This window comes from Macaca mulatta, chromosome 14 (genome assembly GCF_049350105.2).
Source record: "Macaca mulatta isolate MMU2019108-1 chromosome 14, T2T-MMU8v2.0, whole genome shotgun sequence".
In the NCBI taxonomy this organism is placed as follows: Eukaryota; Metazoa; Chordata; class Mammalia; order Primates; family Cercopithecidae; genus Macaca; species Macaca mulatta.
Window position 1 is genome coordinate 54,848,072 of NC_133419.1, and position 16,094 is coordinate 54,864,165.

The following is a 16,094-nucleotide window of genomic DNA, read 5'->3' on the forward strand; positions in this document are numbered from 1 at the left end:
CTACATTCTATCATAGCATTAATGAAAAAATCATTTTATAACTAGGAAATACCAACTGTGGGCACAGGAAAGAGGGGTGCCTGGGCTGACGTAAGGAGCCTGGGGGCCACCCTGGGAAAATGTTCCCCAAGGTGCAGGAGCTCCACTCAGGCCTTGGTAATGTTGCTAGTGTGATCCAAGAAAACCCTGCCAAAACCCAGTGATTTCCACTGCCTATGCTCCTTGTGGAACCTGGGCCAGGAAGGGGGTCTACTCACCTGCCTGCCCACTCACAGCCCAGAACAGCTCCTGCAAAACTGCTGAGGCATCTCCTGGCAGACCCTGGCCTTAACCTGCCCTCAGATCTCTCTTTACTCAGATTTTTCTAAAAACAAGAAAATGCTTCATAAGAATGACTCAGCTTAACCCCTTGGATAAACTCTGTGCTATTTACCAGTTAAGCAGAGATATTGCACATATAACAAACTGCAGGCTAACAGAGAACATAGGTAAATCTGATTGTTAGGGATGATACCTTCTCCACAATGACAAACTGGTGAAGCCTTAGCCAGAAAAACCTCTTCTGGTCCTATGTCAGCCTTTCATTTTTGGTTGAAGTTGTTGCTGCTGCTGTCGCCTGGCTCTGTATTGGCCTAGAAGACTTCATTATGGTATACTGAGCAGAACCCTAGCCTTGGAGTCAGGCTACCCTGAGCTCAAACCCTGTTTACATTACTTAGTAATTGTGATGTCTGAAACAAATTACTTCACCTTTCTGAGCTTCAATTTTCTCACCTGTAAGATGGGAAAAATTGTACCACACAGAGCTGTTGTAAGGAATGGATAAGATAAAGGATGTAAAGAGTCAGATAGAGCACCTGGTACAATAAATGTCAGTTTCTCTCCTGCTAATGCCTCAGAATCACTCCCAGACCATCCCCACCTCTCCATGGTGGAAAAATGGCTCCCCTGGGGAGAAATTCTCTATGGTTACTTCCAATCTCATATCATTAAGCAGTCACAGTTGCATGTAGGACCTTGAAATACATGTGCCTCCCATCACCAAAGCTTGCTGTTGGGAGAGCCATTCCCAGGCTCTACCCTCCCGGCTTCTACCCACCCCTGCCATTGCATATCACTGTTTGCCAAAGCCTGTTCTCAACTTGGGCTTAAAGACTCAGCTAATGCAGCTGGTTGCATTGATCTGGATAACCAAGGGACATTTACTTTATCATGTAGCTTCTTGTGCACACATCCACCATCCTGCAGTTCAGCTCAGAGTCTACTGGTGACAAAAAGACCCTGGCCAACATCCACAGCTGCTCCCACCCTGCTACTGGCCTCAATGGGCAAGGTGTGAGCTTCCTTCCTGTCCTGTGCATGGGAGTCCCCACCCTAAACTCTGGTGCTGGGATTCCAAGAAGAGGGATGTGAGCCTGTTCACACAGTTAATCATTGTCCAGGTCTTGGGGTCTGCTCTTCTGGGGAGGACTGAGAGTGACAGCCTATCCAACTCTGAGCTGAGGGATAGGCAGGTGGAGTGGTCACCCCCAGGAAGTAATGATGTTTGAAAATCATTTGAAGGTTGAAATTTGACTAAACAAACATATCTTGGTGTGTACCAGTCTATCTTGTAGGCAGGAACATGGAGGTTGGTCAAACCGAGTCCCTCCTCTGGAGCCTTAAGAGTTTAGATGTGTGTATTAGTAGGAAGAAGTAGGGACAGGCATGCTGGAGAGGTGGGAGAAGGTTCTGTGGTTTGGACTGGGGTTTCTGGCCACATGCTGGGCCCATCAATGGTAGCAGGGAATGCAGAAAGAGGAACAGGTTCTAAGGAAAAGGGCATGGTGATATTCTAAGTTACGGAATAACTTAGGGTGAGCTCATCAGCTCTAGATCTGAGTTCCCAGCTTAAATTCTCAGGTAAGCAGCAGAGCAGAGAGGTGAGAGAAGACTTTGGTGCCAAGAAGGACCCCACAGGCAGCATTATAAAGGATAGGCTGTTTGCACCAGTTGGAACTCTTTATTGCAAGTACTAGAAAAGCTCATACAAGCCAACTTAAGAAAAAAGGGGTATTCACTGTTTCTCAAAACAGAAAAGGCTGGGGATATCAGGCATGGCTTGATCAGGACCTGAGAAGAAAGCCTCAGGACCTAGTTTCTTTCTGGTTCTTAGCTGTGCTCTGTCTCACATTGATTTCATCCTTAGACAAGTTCTTCTTCATCATCTTAAGAGGGATTCTGTTTTCACCCTCTGGAACTCAAGGTTGCAGTTAAGGATGGCTTTCCCAGGATGCCCAGTAAAGTCTTCTTGCATGTCATTGGCTCTCATCAGCTCACATGCTCACCCTCCAGCCCATCACTGTGATCAGGGGGATGTGATGGCTGCTTCCAGCCCTGGGATGCCAGGAAGGCCCCTAACTTCCTTCTGTGTGACTGCTTTCAATAGGCAACATGGACTTGAACTCATGGGACAGAAAGCAGGGATCAGGCTGGCAAGTTAGCCCAGCCTTTACTATAGAGATGGAGAGACTGAGGCCTGAATGGTGAAGGAACTCATTCCTACACAGGCAGTTAACACGGCAGTCTGCTCTTCACTACCCAGAAGGCCCTGTCCCTGAACCCCCATTTCAATCCTGTTTTAGCTTTCTGTAGCACGCTTCACACCAGACTCTGCCCAGAAGCCCAGTCCAAGGTTATTGGGCCTATTTCCATGGCTTTGGAGAACTGGGATTCCCAGAGTGGAGATGAACAGGAGGCAGGGACCTGAGCTGGGGTGCTCCATCCCAGCAGGGAAGAACACTCTCTCCTCCTGGTCTTAGATGATCACAGTCACAGCTGCTTCCTATCTACCCCAGGGGATGCCGTGAGAAGGACTTCCAGTTCCTCAGAGAGGGGCTGCGTCTCAGCTGGTGTTGTTCTTGTCGGCCCTGAAGAAGGGCTGGGATCTGGAACGATCAAGAGCCCTGCCATGTCAAAAAATATCTCCTAATACCCTTGTTCTGTCTTTGCTAGGATTAGAGAAGCACAGGAATAAGCTCTCTCTAAGGACGAGCCAAACATCCCATTTTGGGCACAGGAGACCCAGTGTTTAATCCTGACTCTGCCTTCTGACTGTGTGACCTAGAGCGAGTCACTTTGCTTGTCTAAGGCTCTGTTTCCTCATATGTAAAATGGAGATATAATTCCTTTCTCACAGACCTGAGATGGTTCAAGAGCTAGCATATCTACACTGTGCTGGGTGTGTAGTAGGCCATGTGAAAAGTGAGGCTGGATTCCTAGAGTCCTTGCTTTCAAAAGAAGAGATCCACCAGGTATTGAGAACTTTCTCTGTGCCTGTGTTATGTTCCCAGCATAAAAGAAAGTTATCTGCCCTCAGACTTTGCAAATGAGATACAGAAACCACTGCTTGGCAGACTGGGATAGCCACACAGTGCTGTCACAGACCAGAGAGAATATAGCTTCCAGGAGAGGTCTGGGAGGCTCTTCTGGAGGAGGTGGGCTTGGAGGACACACCCCAGAGCCCCAGTGCCCAGCACAGTACCTGATACATAGGAGGCATTCAACAAGCTTTTCTAGAATGGTTGAATGATTTAGGCAGGCACCATGGAGGCCATCTTTTCCTTCTAACTTTCCCAAACCAGTTTCTATGTATATTCCTGTATGTATTCCTACATGTTCCTAATAGACCCTGATGACCTCTTCCTAGAACAAAACTGGGAAGGGAAGGGGAGATGAAGGAGAAGTAGGAGGAACTGAATGAGAGAGCCACACTGGGAACTGGGTGCTAATTTTCTTTTCTTTTTTCACTTATTTATTTACTTATTTGGCTGTGGTGTTGCCAAGGCAAGGAAGTTTTAGTTTTATTTGGAACAAAATTTCTAAAGAATCCAAGGCAATAGGGTGCCGCTTCTGGTTCCTGGTGGTCTAGATGGCCCTTGACAGATCTCTGGGCCTGGACAAAACACCAGCTTGCCTTTATCCATCCTTGCCCCCATCCTAAGAAAAGGGCATCTTCAGGTTCAGAGGCCAGGAGATCCAAGGAAGAGGCCATTGGCTCAGATTCAGCCCACTTGTTGGCTTCTGAAAGAGCCAAGGCCGTCAAGACCTAGTGAGATCCCATCAGGTGGGTGCAATGCCTCCTGCCTTCTCCCTGAAATAAGGTACATTTCCCAGAGGTCTGCTTCATGGGAATGGGCAATCCCAGGTGCTGGATTGCCAGGAACCCTAATACCAGAGTCTGTGCCTTTGCTGGAGCAGGAATCAAGCCATGAGTCCAGGTCTGGGTTTAGAGACAGTGACCACCTTGCAAAGCCTCCTGGCTCTGCTCTGTCAGGAAGGAGATGGTTCCAGAGTACCATGGCAGCAGACACGAGGGTGATGCCTCATTTGAACACACACAACCAGCTGTTTGAGGAAAAGGTTTGGTCAGCATTCCAAGCGAAGCCAGAAAGGCTAGTGGGGCTGCTCTGTGGTCTTCTGTTGGGCTTAGGTTAAAGCTAGAAGAGTCATTGATAAGTTAATCCGAAAACTCACTTTGCAAATTACTCCTAGGTGGTAGGATAGAAGCATGAAGGTGTCAGAGAAGGAGGCCCTGCCCTTTTGTGAGGTTTTAGTTGTTGAATACTATGGGGGAAATTTGCACATCTGTGTGACAAGGAAGACATGAAACCCAGGTACATCATCGAGAGAAAAACTTGGCCATTAACCTGGGGAAGTTCAATGAGAATGAGGGCAGGCAAGGCTACCCACCTGCTTATATAGCAAGCCAGATGATGGCTACGTTTTGTATTTTTAGTAGAGATGGGGTTTCACCGTGTTGGCCAGGCTGGTCTTGAACTCCTGACCTCAAGTGATCCACCCGCCTTGGTCTCCCAAAGTGCTGGGATTACAGGCATGGACAACTGCACCTGGCCTATGTAAAACCTTCTTATCTTCTTTTTAGAAATACAGTGTCATTCATTTATTAATTCAATAAACATTTAGTGAATGGCTACTCTGTGTTTGACACTGTATTGGAGGCAGGTCATAAAAATATGAATATTTATAAGAATATTCATAAAGCTATGAATAAGGCAGAGTTCCTGCTCTTGAGGTGTTCATATTCTAGTTGGGTTGAGTTCTGTGCAAAGTACCCTGGGAGGATAGGGCAGTAGGCTGAATACTACCCCCTCCCCAAGATGTCTGCATCCTAACCCAGGAACCTATGAAGATGTTACCTTAAATGGCAAAAGGGCCTTTGCAGACATGATTGAATTGAGGATACTTAGATGGAGATTACCCTGGATTAACTGAGCGGGTTCAATGTAATCATGAGTTCTTATAAGGAGGCAGGACGGTGAAAGTCAGAGGAGAAGGAAATGTGAAGGGGGAAGCAGAGATCAGAGGGGAGAAAAGATGCCAGCGACTCTGCCGGCTTTGAGGATGGAGAAAAAGGGGTCACCAGCCAAGGAATGTAGGCAGCTTCTAAAGCTGGAAATGGCAGGAAATGGATTCTCCCCTAGAGCCTCCCGAAGAAGCACAGCCCTGCCGATTCTTAGACTTTAGCCTCCTGAGATGGATTTTGAACTTCTGACCTCAAGAATTGTAAGATAATGAAGTTGTGCAGTTTTAAGTCACCAAATGTGTGGAAATTTGGTACAGACACAGTAGGAAACTAACACAGGAAGGGAGTAACTTTTCCTGAGCTGAAGAGGAGGAATGGGTTTAGGAAGGAGGGGATATGTGAAATGGGTCTTGGAGGATAAGTAGGAACCCATAAGGTATAGAAAGAGGACAGAAGGCAGCCCAAGTATAAGGAGGAGGATGTATGCAAAGGATGTAAAAAAAGCAGGGCATGTTTGGAGGTTGGCTTTTGGTCCACTATGGTTGGGGCATAAGGTGTATGAAGGCTGAAAGAGGGGATCAGCCCCGAGAGAGGGGCTAGAAGCTTGACTCAGAACTAGCCCCTATGGTAAAAGGGAATCCTCAAAGAGTTTACGAAGGGGAAGGATGATCCGATTTATGTTTCAAAGAGACTGCTCTGATATCATTATGGAGGGTCATTGGAAGGGACCAGGCCAGAGGTAAGGAGACACATGAGGCTGTTGCAGTGACTCAGGTCACACAGAGCCATGGGCAGGGGTGGCGGGGATGGGAGGAAGGGCATTTCTTAACTAGGATTGACAGGACTCAAAGGCATCTAATTGAATGTGGAAGGTGACAGAAATGAAGGAGTCACGGTGACTTCTGGGTTTGTAGCTTGAGTGCCATTCTCTAGGGCACAAGAGGAGTGGGCTGGGGAGGGAAAGAAACAATGAGCTCTGTCAGGGACATGGTGAGTGTCAGGGATCCATGGTCCACTTGAGAAAAGTTGTCCAAAGACAATTGGCAATGAAATCTCCATAACTATGCTATCTTGGGGTGATATTAAAGTCATCTGTGTTCCTTCTGCACCCTGGTAGGAGCAAGAATCAGGGAGCCTAGGGCTGAGTGGCTCAGTTGTGTGCTGGCAATATTTCACAGCCAGCTGTCTGGGGGAAAAGGCCCTGATATGTATGTAGCATTTGCCGATTTCCATGGTATAGATACTCCCCTATGACCAATGGCAAGCTACTAACTCCACCTCACTGATCATGGAACTGAGAAGAGATGGGCAGTAGCAAATCATTATAGTGTTTCCACCATGCAGAGACAATAGAAATAAATCTTCCTAAGAGCATAGATAATAGTAAACTGTAGTAAAATAATTAAAAAGCAGTTATTTTTAGTATCTCCTTTTTGTTTAATGTAATTTATTTTTTAATAATGTCTGTGTTTAACCGCCAGTTCACAAAATTCTTCAAAATTACATTAGACTCTTATGAGCTAGAACAAGCAGGCTCCTGTGCACCACTAAAGAGATTCCTCCAAAGTACAAGTTAGAAGGTCCCAGAAATCCACCTACTTCTCAGGCTCAGTGACTCTCTAAAGTCACCCATGTGGGGAGGCAGAGCCAAGCCTAGGGCCTAGGAGACAGTTCCTGATCCTCCATGTCTTCCTGGAGACCCCTCGGTGCCCTGCCCTTTATGGGATCTCACAGACCCGGGAATGCCGTGTGGTCCTTGACCCCAGGATGATGACTCATGTCACTCTGGAGTGAGTGACTCAGGGAAGAGGCTGCTGAGCAGTCTGGAACAAACAGAACTGGGCAAGATTTATATCTGCTAGGCACTAAATGGGAGGCTCAGATACTTTGCTGCTATTCTCGGTGCCTTTGAACTGCCTCCGATTGAGCAATTGCACATATTTTGAAGAAGAAAAAAATTTTTCAAGTGGACCTGTTTTTAAAAAAAGAATTCCTGAAGTGAACAAGCCGGAAAGGAAACCTGGGGAGATGTTTGGGCTTATTTCCTGTCATTGGTCTGAGCAGGTACTGGCTCCTTCCCAGGGCACCCCCAGCCAACAAAGCCTATACGAGATCCACAGGAGTGGAGAGCAGGGCTGGAGAATATCAGGCGCTGAGAAGGTTTCCCACAGAGGTGCAAACCCCAGGAGTGCTGGGGTGCATGACTTTGTTTAGGGGACACAGTCATGGGGGAAGTGCCTTCCACTTCCTCATCCTCCCTTTTCTGTTGCCACCGAGGCTTTCTCCCTGCATCTCTACCCTTCACCATTCCTGCTCCCCCACAATTCCCTTCAATCTAGATCCACTTTCAAGAGAGAATCCTGGGGCTTCTACCACACACTGGGGGTGGTCTACCCCCTTTGGTCACTCACTTACCCACTCGTTCAGCACAGCACAAATACCTACGTGGCCAGACACTGTGGCTGACCCTCTTCCAGGAGGGAGTCCACGCTAGTCCTCATGTCTCACCTGTGGAATGAAAACCTCTGTTTTCAGGGAGTCATCATCAGTACAGGGATAGTGGAAAGAACTGTGGCTTTGAAACCAGACCAACCTGGGACTGAGCATAGCACAGACCTGGGGCAACCACAGCACAGACCTGGGACTGGGTACAGCACAGACCTGGGACTGGGTACAGCACAGACATGGGGTAGCCACAGCACAGACCTGGGACTGAGCACAGCACAGACCTGGGGCAACCACAGCACAGACCTGGGACTGAGCACAGCACAGACCTGGGGCAACCACAGCACAGACCTGGGACTGAGCACAGCACAGACCTGGGGCAACCACAGCACAGACCTGGGACTGGGTACAGCACAGACCTGGGGCAACCACAGCACAGACCTGGGACTGGGTACAGCACAGACATGGGGTAACCACAGCACAGACCTGGGACTGAGCACAGCACAGACCTGGGGCAACCACAGCACAGACCTGGGGCAACCACAGCACAGACCTGGGACTGGGTACAGCACAGACATGGGGTAACCACAGCACAGACCTGGGACTGAGCACAGCACAGACATGGGGCAAGCACAGCACAGACCTGGGACTGACAAGATCATGGACCTGGGACTGAGCACAGCATGGACCTGGGACTGAGCACAGCACAGACCTGGGACTGTCCACAGCAAAGACCAGGACTGAGTCTCTTTTACTTGCAGGAGACAAATCTGGGAGCTCTGAGCCAACTAGGATGAACACCAGAGTTTCTCTGAGCCTGGGCTTGGTTTTGTTGATGCCGTGCTTAGAGAACTCAGTTGCCCTGTTTGGAGAATGGCAAGGGCGCTGAGTGTACTCTATGTGCCAGCAGCTTGCATGTATTTCCTGGTTTAATCCTTACAACAACCCTAAAAGGTAGGTGCTATTACCTCCATTTTCAAATAAGGAAACTGAGGCCAGGGGAGATTTATCCAGCAAGGGAGAGGCAGAGAAAGGATTAGAACGGAATCTGCAAAGCAACAAAGCCCCGTGAGCAGGCCCAGGTTAGGAAGCAGGATGGGGCTTTCCCGAGGCGGACTCCCCCTCCGGCTCACGTGTGGAGGTGCAGAACCCAGTTCTGCAGTTGGTTAGGCCCAGGGGACCCCCAGAGGCACCTCTCAGCACTTTCAGCAGACCTCCTGTGGGGACCATCCTCTCTCCTGCGAGAGTGACCATGAGAGTAAGGACAATGACGAGCCACTGCCGAAGGACACCTGCTTCCACAGCACAGACACAATGGCTTACCCTTTACTATGAGCAAAACCGTCAAAATGAAAAGTCAGAAAGCTGCTGCAAGCAGCCGGGCTCGGGGCGTGGGGGCTCTGGGGCCTCCTCTGACTCTGCCCCTCACCCGTGGGTGTGGCCTTGGTCACATGCCTGCCCCTCTCTGGGCCTCAGTTCCCCATTGGTAAAAATGGGTGCATGGGTAAGACTGGTGGGCTCCCAGTGGCCCCTCCGTCACCCTCTGGATTTGCAGAAGGGCTAAGAGAGCTCCATGTGCAGTCACCCCAAACAATTCCCCCCATCAGTTGTTCATCTAGAGATCGACTCGTGGTATTAATAGCAACCTAATCTCTTTCACATTCTTTGTGCTGCTAAAATGAAAGCAAAAATTCAAAGCTGGAAGAACAAAAAAAACTCCCTTCTGAGAATACTGAGTCACTCCAGAAAGGTCAGTGGAGGCTAGGTTAACCCATTGTTTCCCGAAAAGGCTTCTTGGCTCTTCCCTCAATGCTCAGAGATTCACAGAGAGAATCTGAGAGCCGCTCAGCTTACAGGCCGTGCTCCTGAGATATTGTGGTTTCAGAGAGGAGTTTGGTTTCTTCTAGGCAGGTCACAAGGCTCTGGGAGAGGCATCTTTGGGGCCACGATAAGAGACTGCTGCTGCCTGCCGAGAATAGTGTTGGCCCTGCAAGAAAGGGGAGCATCAGACCCAGATTCAGTGAATTCCCAGCACTGCCATTCATGAGTGATGACATTGGGCAAGTCTCTGGGCCTCTGTTTCCTCATCTATAACATGGGTCTAATTTTAATGTTAATAATAATACTACTTACTCTCCCCATCTCACAGGGTTGCTGAAAGCACTGAAGGAGATAGTCTCTGTAAATTCTGTTCCTGAACCCTGCGTCCTGATGATGGCTCTGTGCTTTCTAGGATACTGTAAGGCCTTTGAAGCCTACAAGGCAGGGTTGACCTCCCCTTCCTCCACCTGCTGCTATCACCTTCCAGAGGACATGCAGGCTCAACTGTAGGCCACTCTTTAGCCCTCATAAGACCCCTGGCCCGACAACCGAAGTGTAGGTCCTGTTTCCTCCCCTCTGCCTCCCACCATCTTTAGCCTCACTGGGAGTACTCACTGTAGCCGTCCCCTGGGAGGCAGGCTTTTCTGCCACACTCAAGCAAAACTCCTGGTGAAGAAGCCAGAGTGGAAGAGAGGAAAGATGACGGGCCTAGGCGTCAGACTAGCCTGGATTATAACCCTTCGCCAGCTACTTACTAGCTGTGTGATCTTGAGCAATTTGTGAAACCTCTTTGAGCCCTAGATCCTTAATATATTAAATGGAAATAATAAAACCTATCTCACGGGGGTTAAAGAAAATAGCACTTGAAATACATCTAGCATAGTGTCTGATGCTCACTAGGCAACTTAGAAATAACTGAAGAATGCAAGCATGAACAAAAGCATATTAGTTTGTTTTCTTTCATGAGCGGGGCAGATAAAATATTTAAATATGGTTTAGGAACTTCTAGCCTCTTCAGTTGCACAAATGATTAGATAGTTATCCCAGCAGAGTCTCTTGGAAAATTTGCACCAGATACAAGGGTAGCTGAACCAGTCAAGTTGTTTCCGTCTCTGCACCTCAGTTTCCAGGCCTGTAAAATGGGCCAGGTTCTACTTAGGCACTAGCTGGGGGCAGAATGAGTAGAGTCATAAGAGCTGATTAGCTCTTGGCACTGGCCCACCTAACCCTTTCTTAACCAGACCGGAGAGGCAGCAAGAAGGGCCCTGAACATGGGTTAAAGAAGGAACAGCTTGGAGACCAAACATTGCTAAATATTTTTTCCTTTTATGGGCTGGTGCTCTAGATCACCACTTCCTGGAGATTATATTCTAAACTTTGCTGTGATGGATGTGAGGTCCGTGTGCCCACAAGCTCCAGCAGAACCCAGATGTCACCCTGGGGGAGGGACTCTGCTTTTACCTTGCTATTTTAAGCAGTGAGTTTATAATAATGGATGGGAGAGACAGCAAACAGGGCAGGAGCAGCGTGGGAATGGCCCTGGCAGGCGGGGCTGCTGGGGCTCCCCCTGAGGAGCCTGGGGTTCCATCTTGTCAAGAGTGGGGCCTCAGCCAGCATCCACTCTACTTTTATGTTGTGGCAGCTGACATCTGACTTAATTCATTTGTTCTATTTTGCTTTCTGTCACAGAGACTGACTTAAGCTCTTTTTGGAAGAGAGGGAGGTGGAGGAAAGAAAGTGGAGGGTTAGAAAATGAGATATGTCTCATGAGACTTCAGACCATAATCCCAGAATCCTGGGATGGAATTGTCAGGTCTTTCAGTTTGCTGTAGCTAAAAAGAGTCCAGGATTTCAGGGACATTCAGAGTTAGAAAAGGCCCCTGAACTGGTTAGGAATCCTGTGACCCTTGTCCCAGCCTTTACCAGAACCCTCCAAGGAATGGGGAGCTCACTACCTTAAAGAACAGCCTGTTTCATCCTCGGGTGGTTCCAACCACTAGAAGGTTGTCCCTTGCCGCCATCTGACCTTTCAGTCATTAGTTATGACATCTATTCTTTGGGGACAGTAGAACCACATGAATGCTTTCCAAACATCTGAGAAGAGATTTTTATTTCTCCCTGCACTTCCTCTTCTCCAGGCTAAAGTTCTCTAGCTCTTTAAACACAAATTTTGTTCTCCTAGCTTCTGCTTCCCGTTTTCAAAACATGTCCCAATTTGTCTAAATCCTTCTTAACAGGCAGAGCACAATATACTTTGTGTAGATTAAGACAAAAGAAAAGTGGAATAGTCACCTCCCATGTTTTAGAAACCATACACCTGTTAAGACAGCCTGGACCTGTACATACATCACACATAACTTAAAAAGGTTTCCTAGGAGATGTAGCCAACTTCCTTTAGTAGAATCAGGGTTTGTAGCTACTCTTTTGCTACCCTCAACCCCTGTTACCAAATACTTTACCCAGCACCACTGATGCCACTGCTGCTGAAATCCAAGTAAAGATGATAGAAATTAATCACAGAGCTTACCTTTGGGTGAACCTGATGCTCAGTTTATTCATATAGTAAGAATTTGGCATGGAAGACATAGACAGCATGACCTGGCCCCATAGTTCTCATTCCCAAGAGCCAGGTGAAGTCTGTCCAGTATGGCTTCTCCCCATCCTGTCTTATCTTCCCCACTAGACACCCAGCTAATCTGCTCCAAGAAATTCCACTCAGCATTTGTGTTCACGGCTCAGCTCAAACGTCATTTCTAATGTGAAATATTTGCTAAAATCAGCTAAAATCATGTCCCACCATCCCAGTTTCCATAGTTAGGCAACCCTTTTCTGGGGTCCTGCAACTTCTCACTTTCAAAATATTTACCTCATTATACTGTTCTCCAGTGTCTCCTACCACTGGACTCTGTTCCTTGAGGGCCAAGATTATCATATTTGTGTCACCAGCCCCTGGCACAGGCCTGGTAGAGTAGGTGTAAAGTGTTGGCAGTGAAAGAATGAATGACTGTATGGATGCTCTACTTGAGATTTCTTGAGGTGACCAGTAGGGGTTACCCTAACTGTTCCAGAGCTGAGTGGGCTAACTTGTTCATTGCAGAGAAAGACAGCAGTCAAGATGGTGGTCACCTTGACCAATCCTGGGACTCAAAGTCCCTAGTTCTTTAAACATAAATCAACAATCATTCTTTGCTGAATCTTTTGGGTACCTAGGATGAATCTGACACCTTGCCTATCTCAAGGAGCCCAGTCCAGGAGTCTAGAGGTATGTGTGTTGGCTGGTGGGGAGTGGGGGGGTCTGTCAGAGCTGGGCTGATGGCAGCTCAGGCCTGTTCTGCAGCACTCTGGCTCTAGGGCCTTTCTGAGCCCTTTCTGAAGGACAGGAAGAACACCAAGTATTATGGGAGGTGCAGGGCTTTCTGGCTCTTCCTCCTACAGCCTCCAGCAGTCAGCAGTACCTCCCAGAGGACCTGGAACACAGTTGGTGCTCAGTAAATGACAGTGTCCTTCATCTCCATGCCCACCCACCATGTGTCCCATCAGCCAAAGTTCGCCTGCCTATGTTATCTGCACGGTGGTCTTAATCTACTCTCCAGTGGAGCAGCTCCTTCGGGGAATCTCTAAAAGTTGCAGAACCAGGCCAGTTGTTAGTTCTATAGATCCCTGAAGGTATTGCCCACCCCACTAAGAGAAGAAAAAGGGAGTTTAACAATGGGGAGAGGCCAGGCAGAGCCCTTGGAACTTGGGCCAAACTTCCTGGGCTGCAGACCCCTGTGCAGGTGGCTTCTATGGGAACCTACTCTGAAATGAGTGTGTTTCATCCTTGGAGCATCCTGCTCAGGAGGCATTCTTATCTCTGTTTCAACAAGAAAAGCGGGACTCAGAGATGAAGCCAACTTTCCAAGGTCACATAGACAGTGAGTGGCAGAGTGAGGACTCACGCCCAGATATCCGGTTCCAAAGCCTGTGTTCTTTCGACATTGCTATCCTGCCTTTCCCTATGGAAACCTGGCATTGCTAGTCTCCTCTTCTAAGAGGAAGCAGAGGAGCTAGACCCATTGGCTCAGGGTTGTTGGCAGGATCATACTCCTAGGCATCTTGACAGACAAGAAGCATGAAAGAGTAGTGGAGTATGTTTTCAGTTACAAGTAACAAAAACCCAACACAAAGTGATTTCAACACCAAGAGGCTTAATTGTTCGTGCCACTGGCTAGTCCAGAAAGTGTTTGGGCTTCAGGCATACTTTAATCAGGGCTCCAGTTCTGTTTCTCTGCAGGTGCCTTAGCTCTGCCCTCCTCTGTGTGTGTCATTTAGATTCTGTCTCGCTTTCCTCATGGAAGCAAAATGGTGTCCGTAGCACCAGGTCTCATATCTTCACACTCCACCACTCAGAGCAGGAGAAAACATCTGGTCCTAGAACACTACTGGAAGCTCATGGATGTAGGCTGGGTCCATTGTCTGTCCCTGAGCCAGTCACTGTAGGAGGTGGATGAGATTGTGCTGATTGCAGTCCTGATCAGCATTGGGACCCCAGTGGCCCCGGGCTGCTGCACCATGGGGAGGGGATAGCCTGGCTTCTGGGAGTCAATCTAAGGTTGCTGGGGGTGGGCACAGGGCACACGGAATTCACCCTGCCTGAGCCTCCAGGTTTTAGCAGGGCTGGTGTAGGCCCCGTGAGGGCCGAACTCAAATGAGAGAGAGTGTGCTGAGGGTAAGAAGAGCATGAGGGGAGGTGTCAGGGAAGAAGTCAGGAAACAGCACCCCTTACTCCCCATCTACATGGCTGAGGAACACTGTGTGGTATAGCAGAAAGAGCCCCAGCCTCAAAATCAGGAAGATCTGGCTTCAAATTATTGGTTCTCTGTATGATTTGGGGCAAGTAACTTTCACTCTCTGCGGCAGTTCTCTCATCTGTAAAATGGGAATATTAATGCCTACATCAGAGGTCATCTTGAGGATTCAATTAGATCATGGTGATGCTTCTAGGACAGGGCCCGGCACCCAGTAGGTGCTCAGTAAGTGGTAAACAACTGCCAATCTAATCTCAATGGAGTATCTTCCTTTAGCTACAGCTTTGAGGAGTTTGAAGCACTTTTCTCCCTTCTGGGATAGCTGTGTTTACTGTAAAGACCAAATTAGATGCAAAATCTCTAAGGTCACCTCTGACTTTGTAAACAAAGCCAGAGAGCCGGAGGAAATGAAATTCCAAATGCCCTCGCCTAGCCTGGTTTGACCTCCGGTGTTGATGCAAACTCAAGCCGGCTCTCACTGTGGCTTGTGGCTCCGGGAAATGGAACCCAGCTTGGGACAGGGATGGGAACGGATTTGACTTGTCCTTTTGGCGTCTCCCCAGCCTGTGGAGCCCAGGCCTCTTGGAGCATCTTTGGGGCTGACGCAGCGGAGGTTCCGGGCACACGTGGCCACTCCCAGCAGGAGGCTGCCATGCCCCACATTCCCGAGGACGAGGAGCCCCCCGGAGAGCCACAGGCAGCCCAGAGCCCTGCCGGCCAAGTAAGTGCCCCCTCTCTGCCCTCAGCTAGCCTGGCTGGGGGCCAAGCCAAGCACCCTGGGCTGAGGCCACAGCTCTTAGGCTGGCCAGAGGGTTTGCTGACAGCTCATGTAGGTTGCAGTGGGTACCTGGAGAAGGTATGTGGCTTCCATACTGAGGAACCAATTACTCTGAGTTGGTTTGAATTGACCGAGGCCCCAAATATTCTGAGTATAGAACCAACCATCTAGGCTGTGTCTGACTGAGGCCTCAGAAGCCAAACTATAAACCACGCAGGCTCCCTCTGAAACTGGGGAAAGACTTAGATGAGAACCATTAGCACTGAGAACCTCTTATGTCAGGGGAGTGGGCACGAGAAAAGGCCACTTAAAGTGAATCCACTTGAAATGGAGATCAAAATTGTATAGTAAATAGCAAAAAAGGTTTTCAGTGAAATTTTATAATAGAAAGGAAATGATGAAAGCAAGTTAATTTAAAGGGACATTGAGATTTTTATTGTACAAATGAGGCATTCAAAACAAGCTATTTTTAGCTATACAGATTATGAAATATAGGTTATGTACTAATTTTTAGATTGAAGAAAGAATAAAATGTTGATTTTGGTGTGGGTATATTTATTTATTATACCAGCAAAATGATCTGTTCACATAGTAATATCCTCTTCACATTTTACTTTACAGCACCTAATTAAGAGACTCTATCTGTTTAATATAATACTTAAGGGCTTCATCCATTTTCCTAAGGATCTCTTTCAATCCCTCAATATTCAAATTATTCCCTTTTGAAGAACCTATTTGAGCATCATCCTCATTGTATTTTCTTCACTTAATTGATAAGCTCTATCTGATCTCCTTGGTCAAAGACCTTGCATGTGAAATTCTCCATCACTGTTTTCTTTGATTTCATGAACTTTGCAGTTGATTTGCATTGAAATGGTATTATCCTGTTATATCAAACAGTCGTCCAAACTGACTGAGCCAGTGGGATAGACACTTGTTAAGTGAGGGAAGAATCTGT

At 47.9% G+C, this 16,094-nt stretch overlaps 1 protein-coding gene across 49 annotated transcripts in view; it reads left to right on the forward strand.

Annotated features, from left to right (window-relative positions):
- IRAG1 (inositol 1,4,5-triphosphate receptor associated 1) overlaps positions 1-16,094 on the forward strand; it is a 125,609-nt gene that overhangs the window by 26,522 nt on the left and 82,993 nt on the right. For 27 of the 49 annotated variants that reach the window (XM_077963370.1, XM_077963365.1, XM_077963374.1 and 24 more), the window contains exon 2: positions 14,922-15,079. The exons of 18 other annotated variants lie outside the window; for them this stretch is intronic. In XM_077963370.1, coding sequence (XP_077819496.1) covers positions 15,011-15,079 — 69 coding nt within the window. In that variant the 5' untranslated portion in view covers positions 14,922-15,010. Of the gene's footprint in view, positions 1-8,509; positions 8,705-12,781; positions 12,834-14,921; positions 15,080-16,094 lie in introns of those variants that run through there. 4 more of the 49 variants (XM_077963367.1, XM_077963372.1, XM_077963368.1 and 1 more) reach the window with 2 other exon arrangements.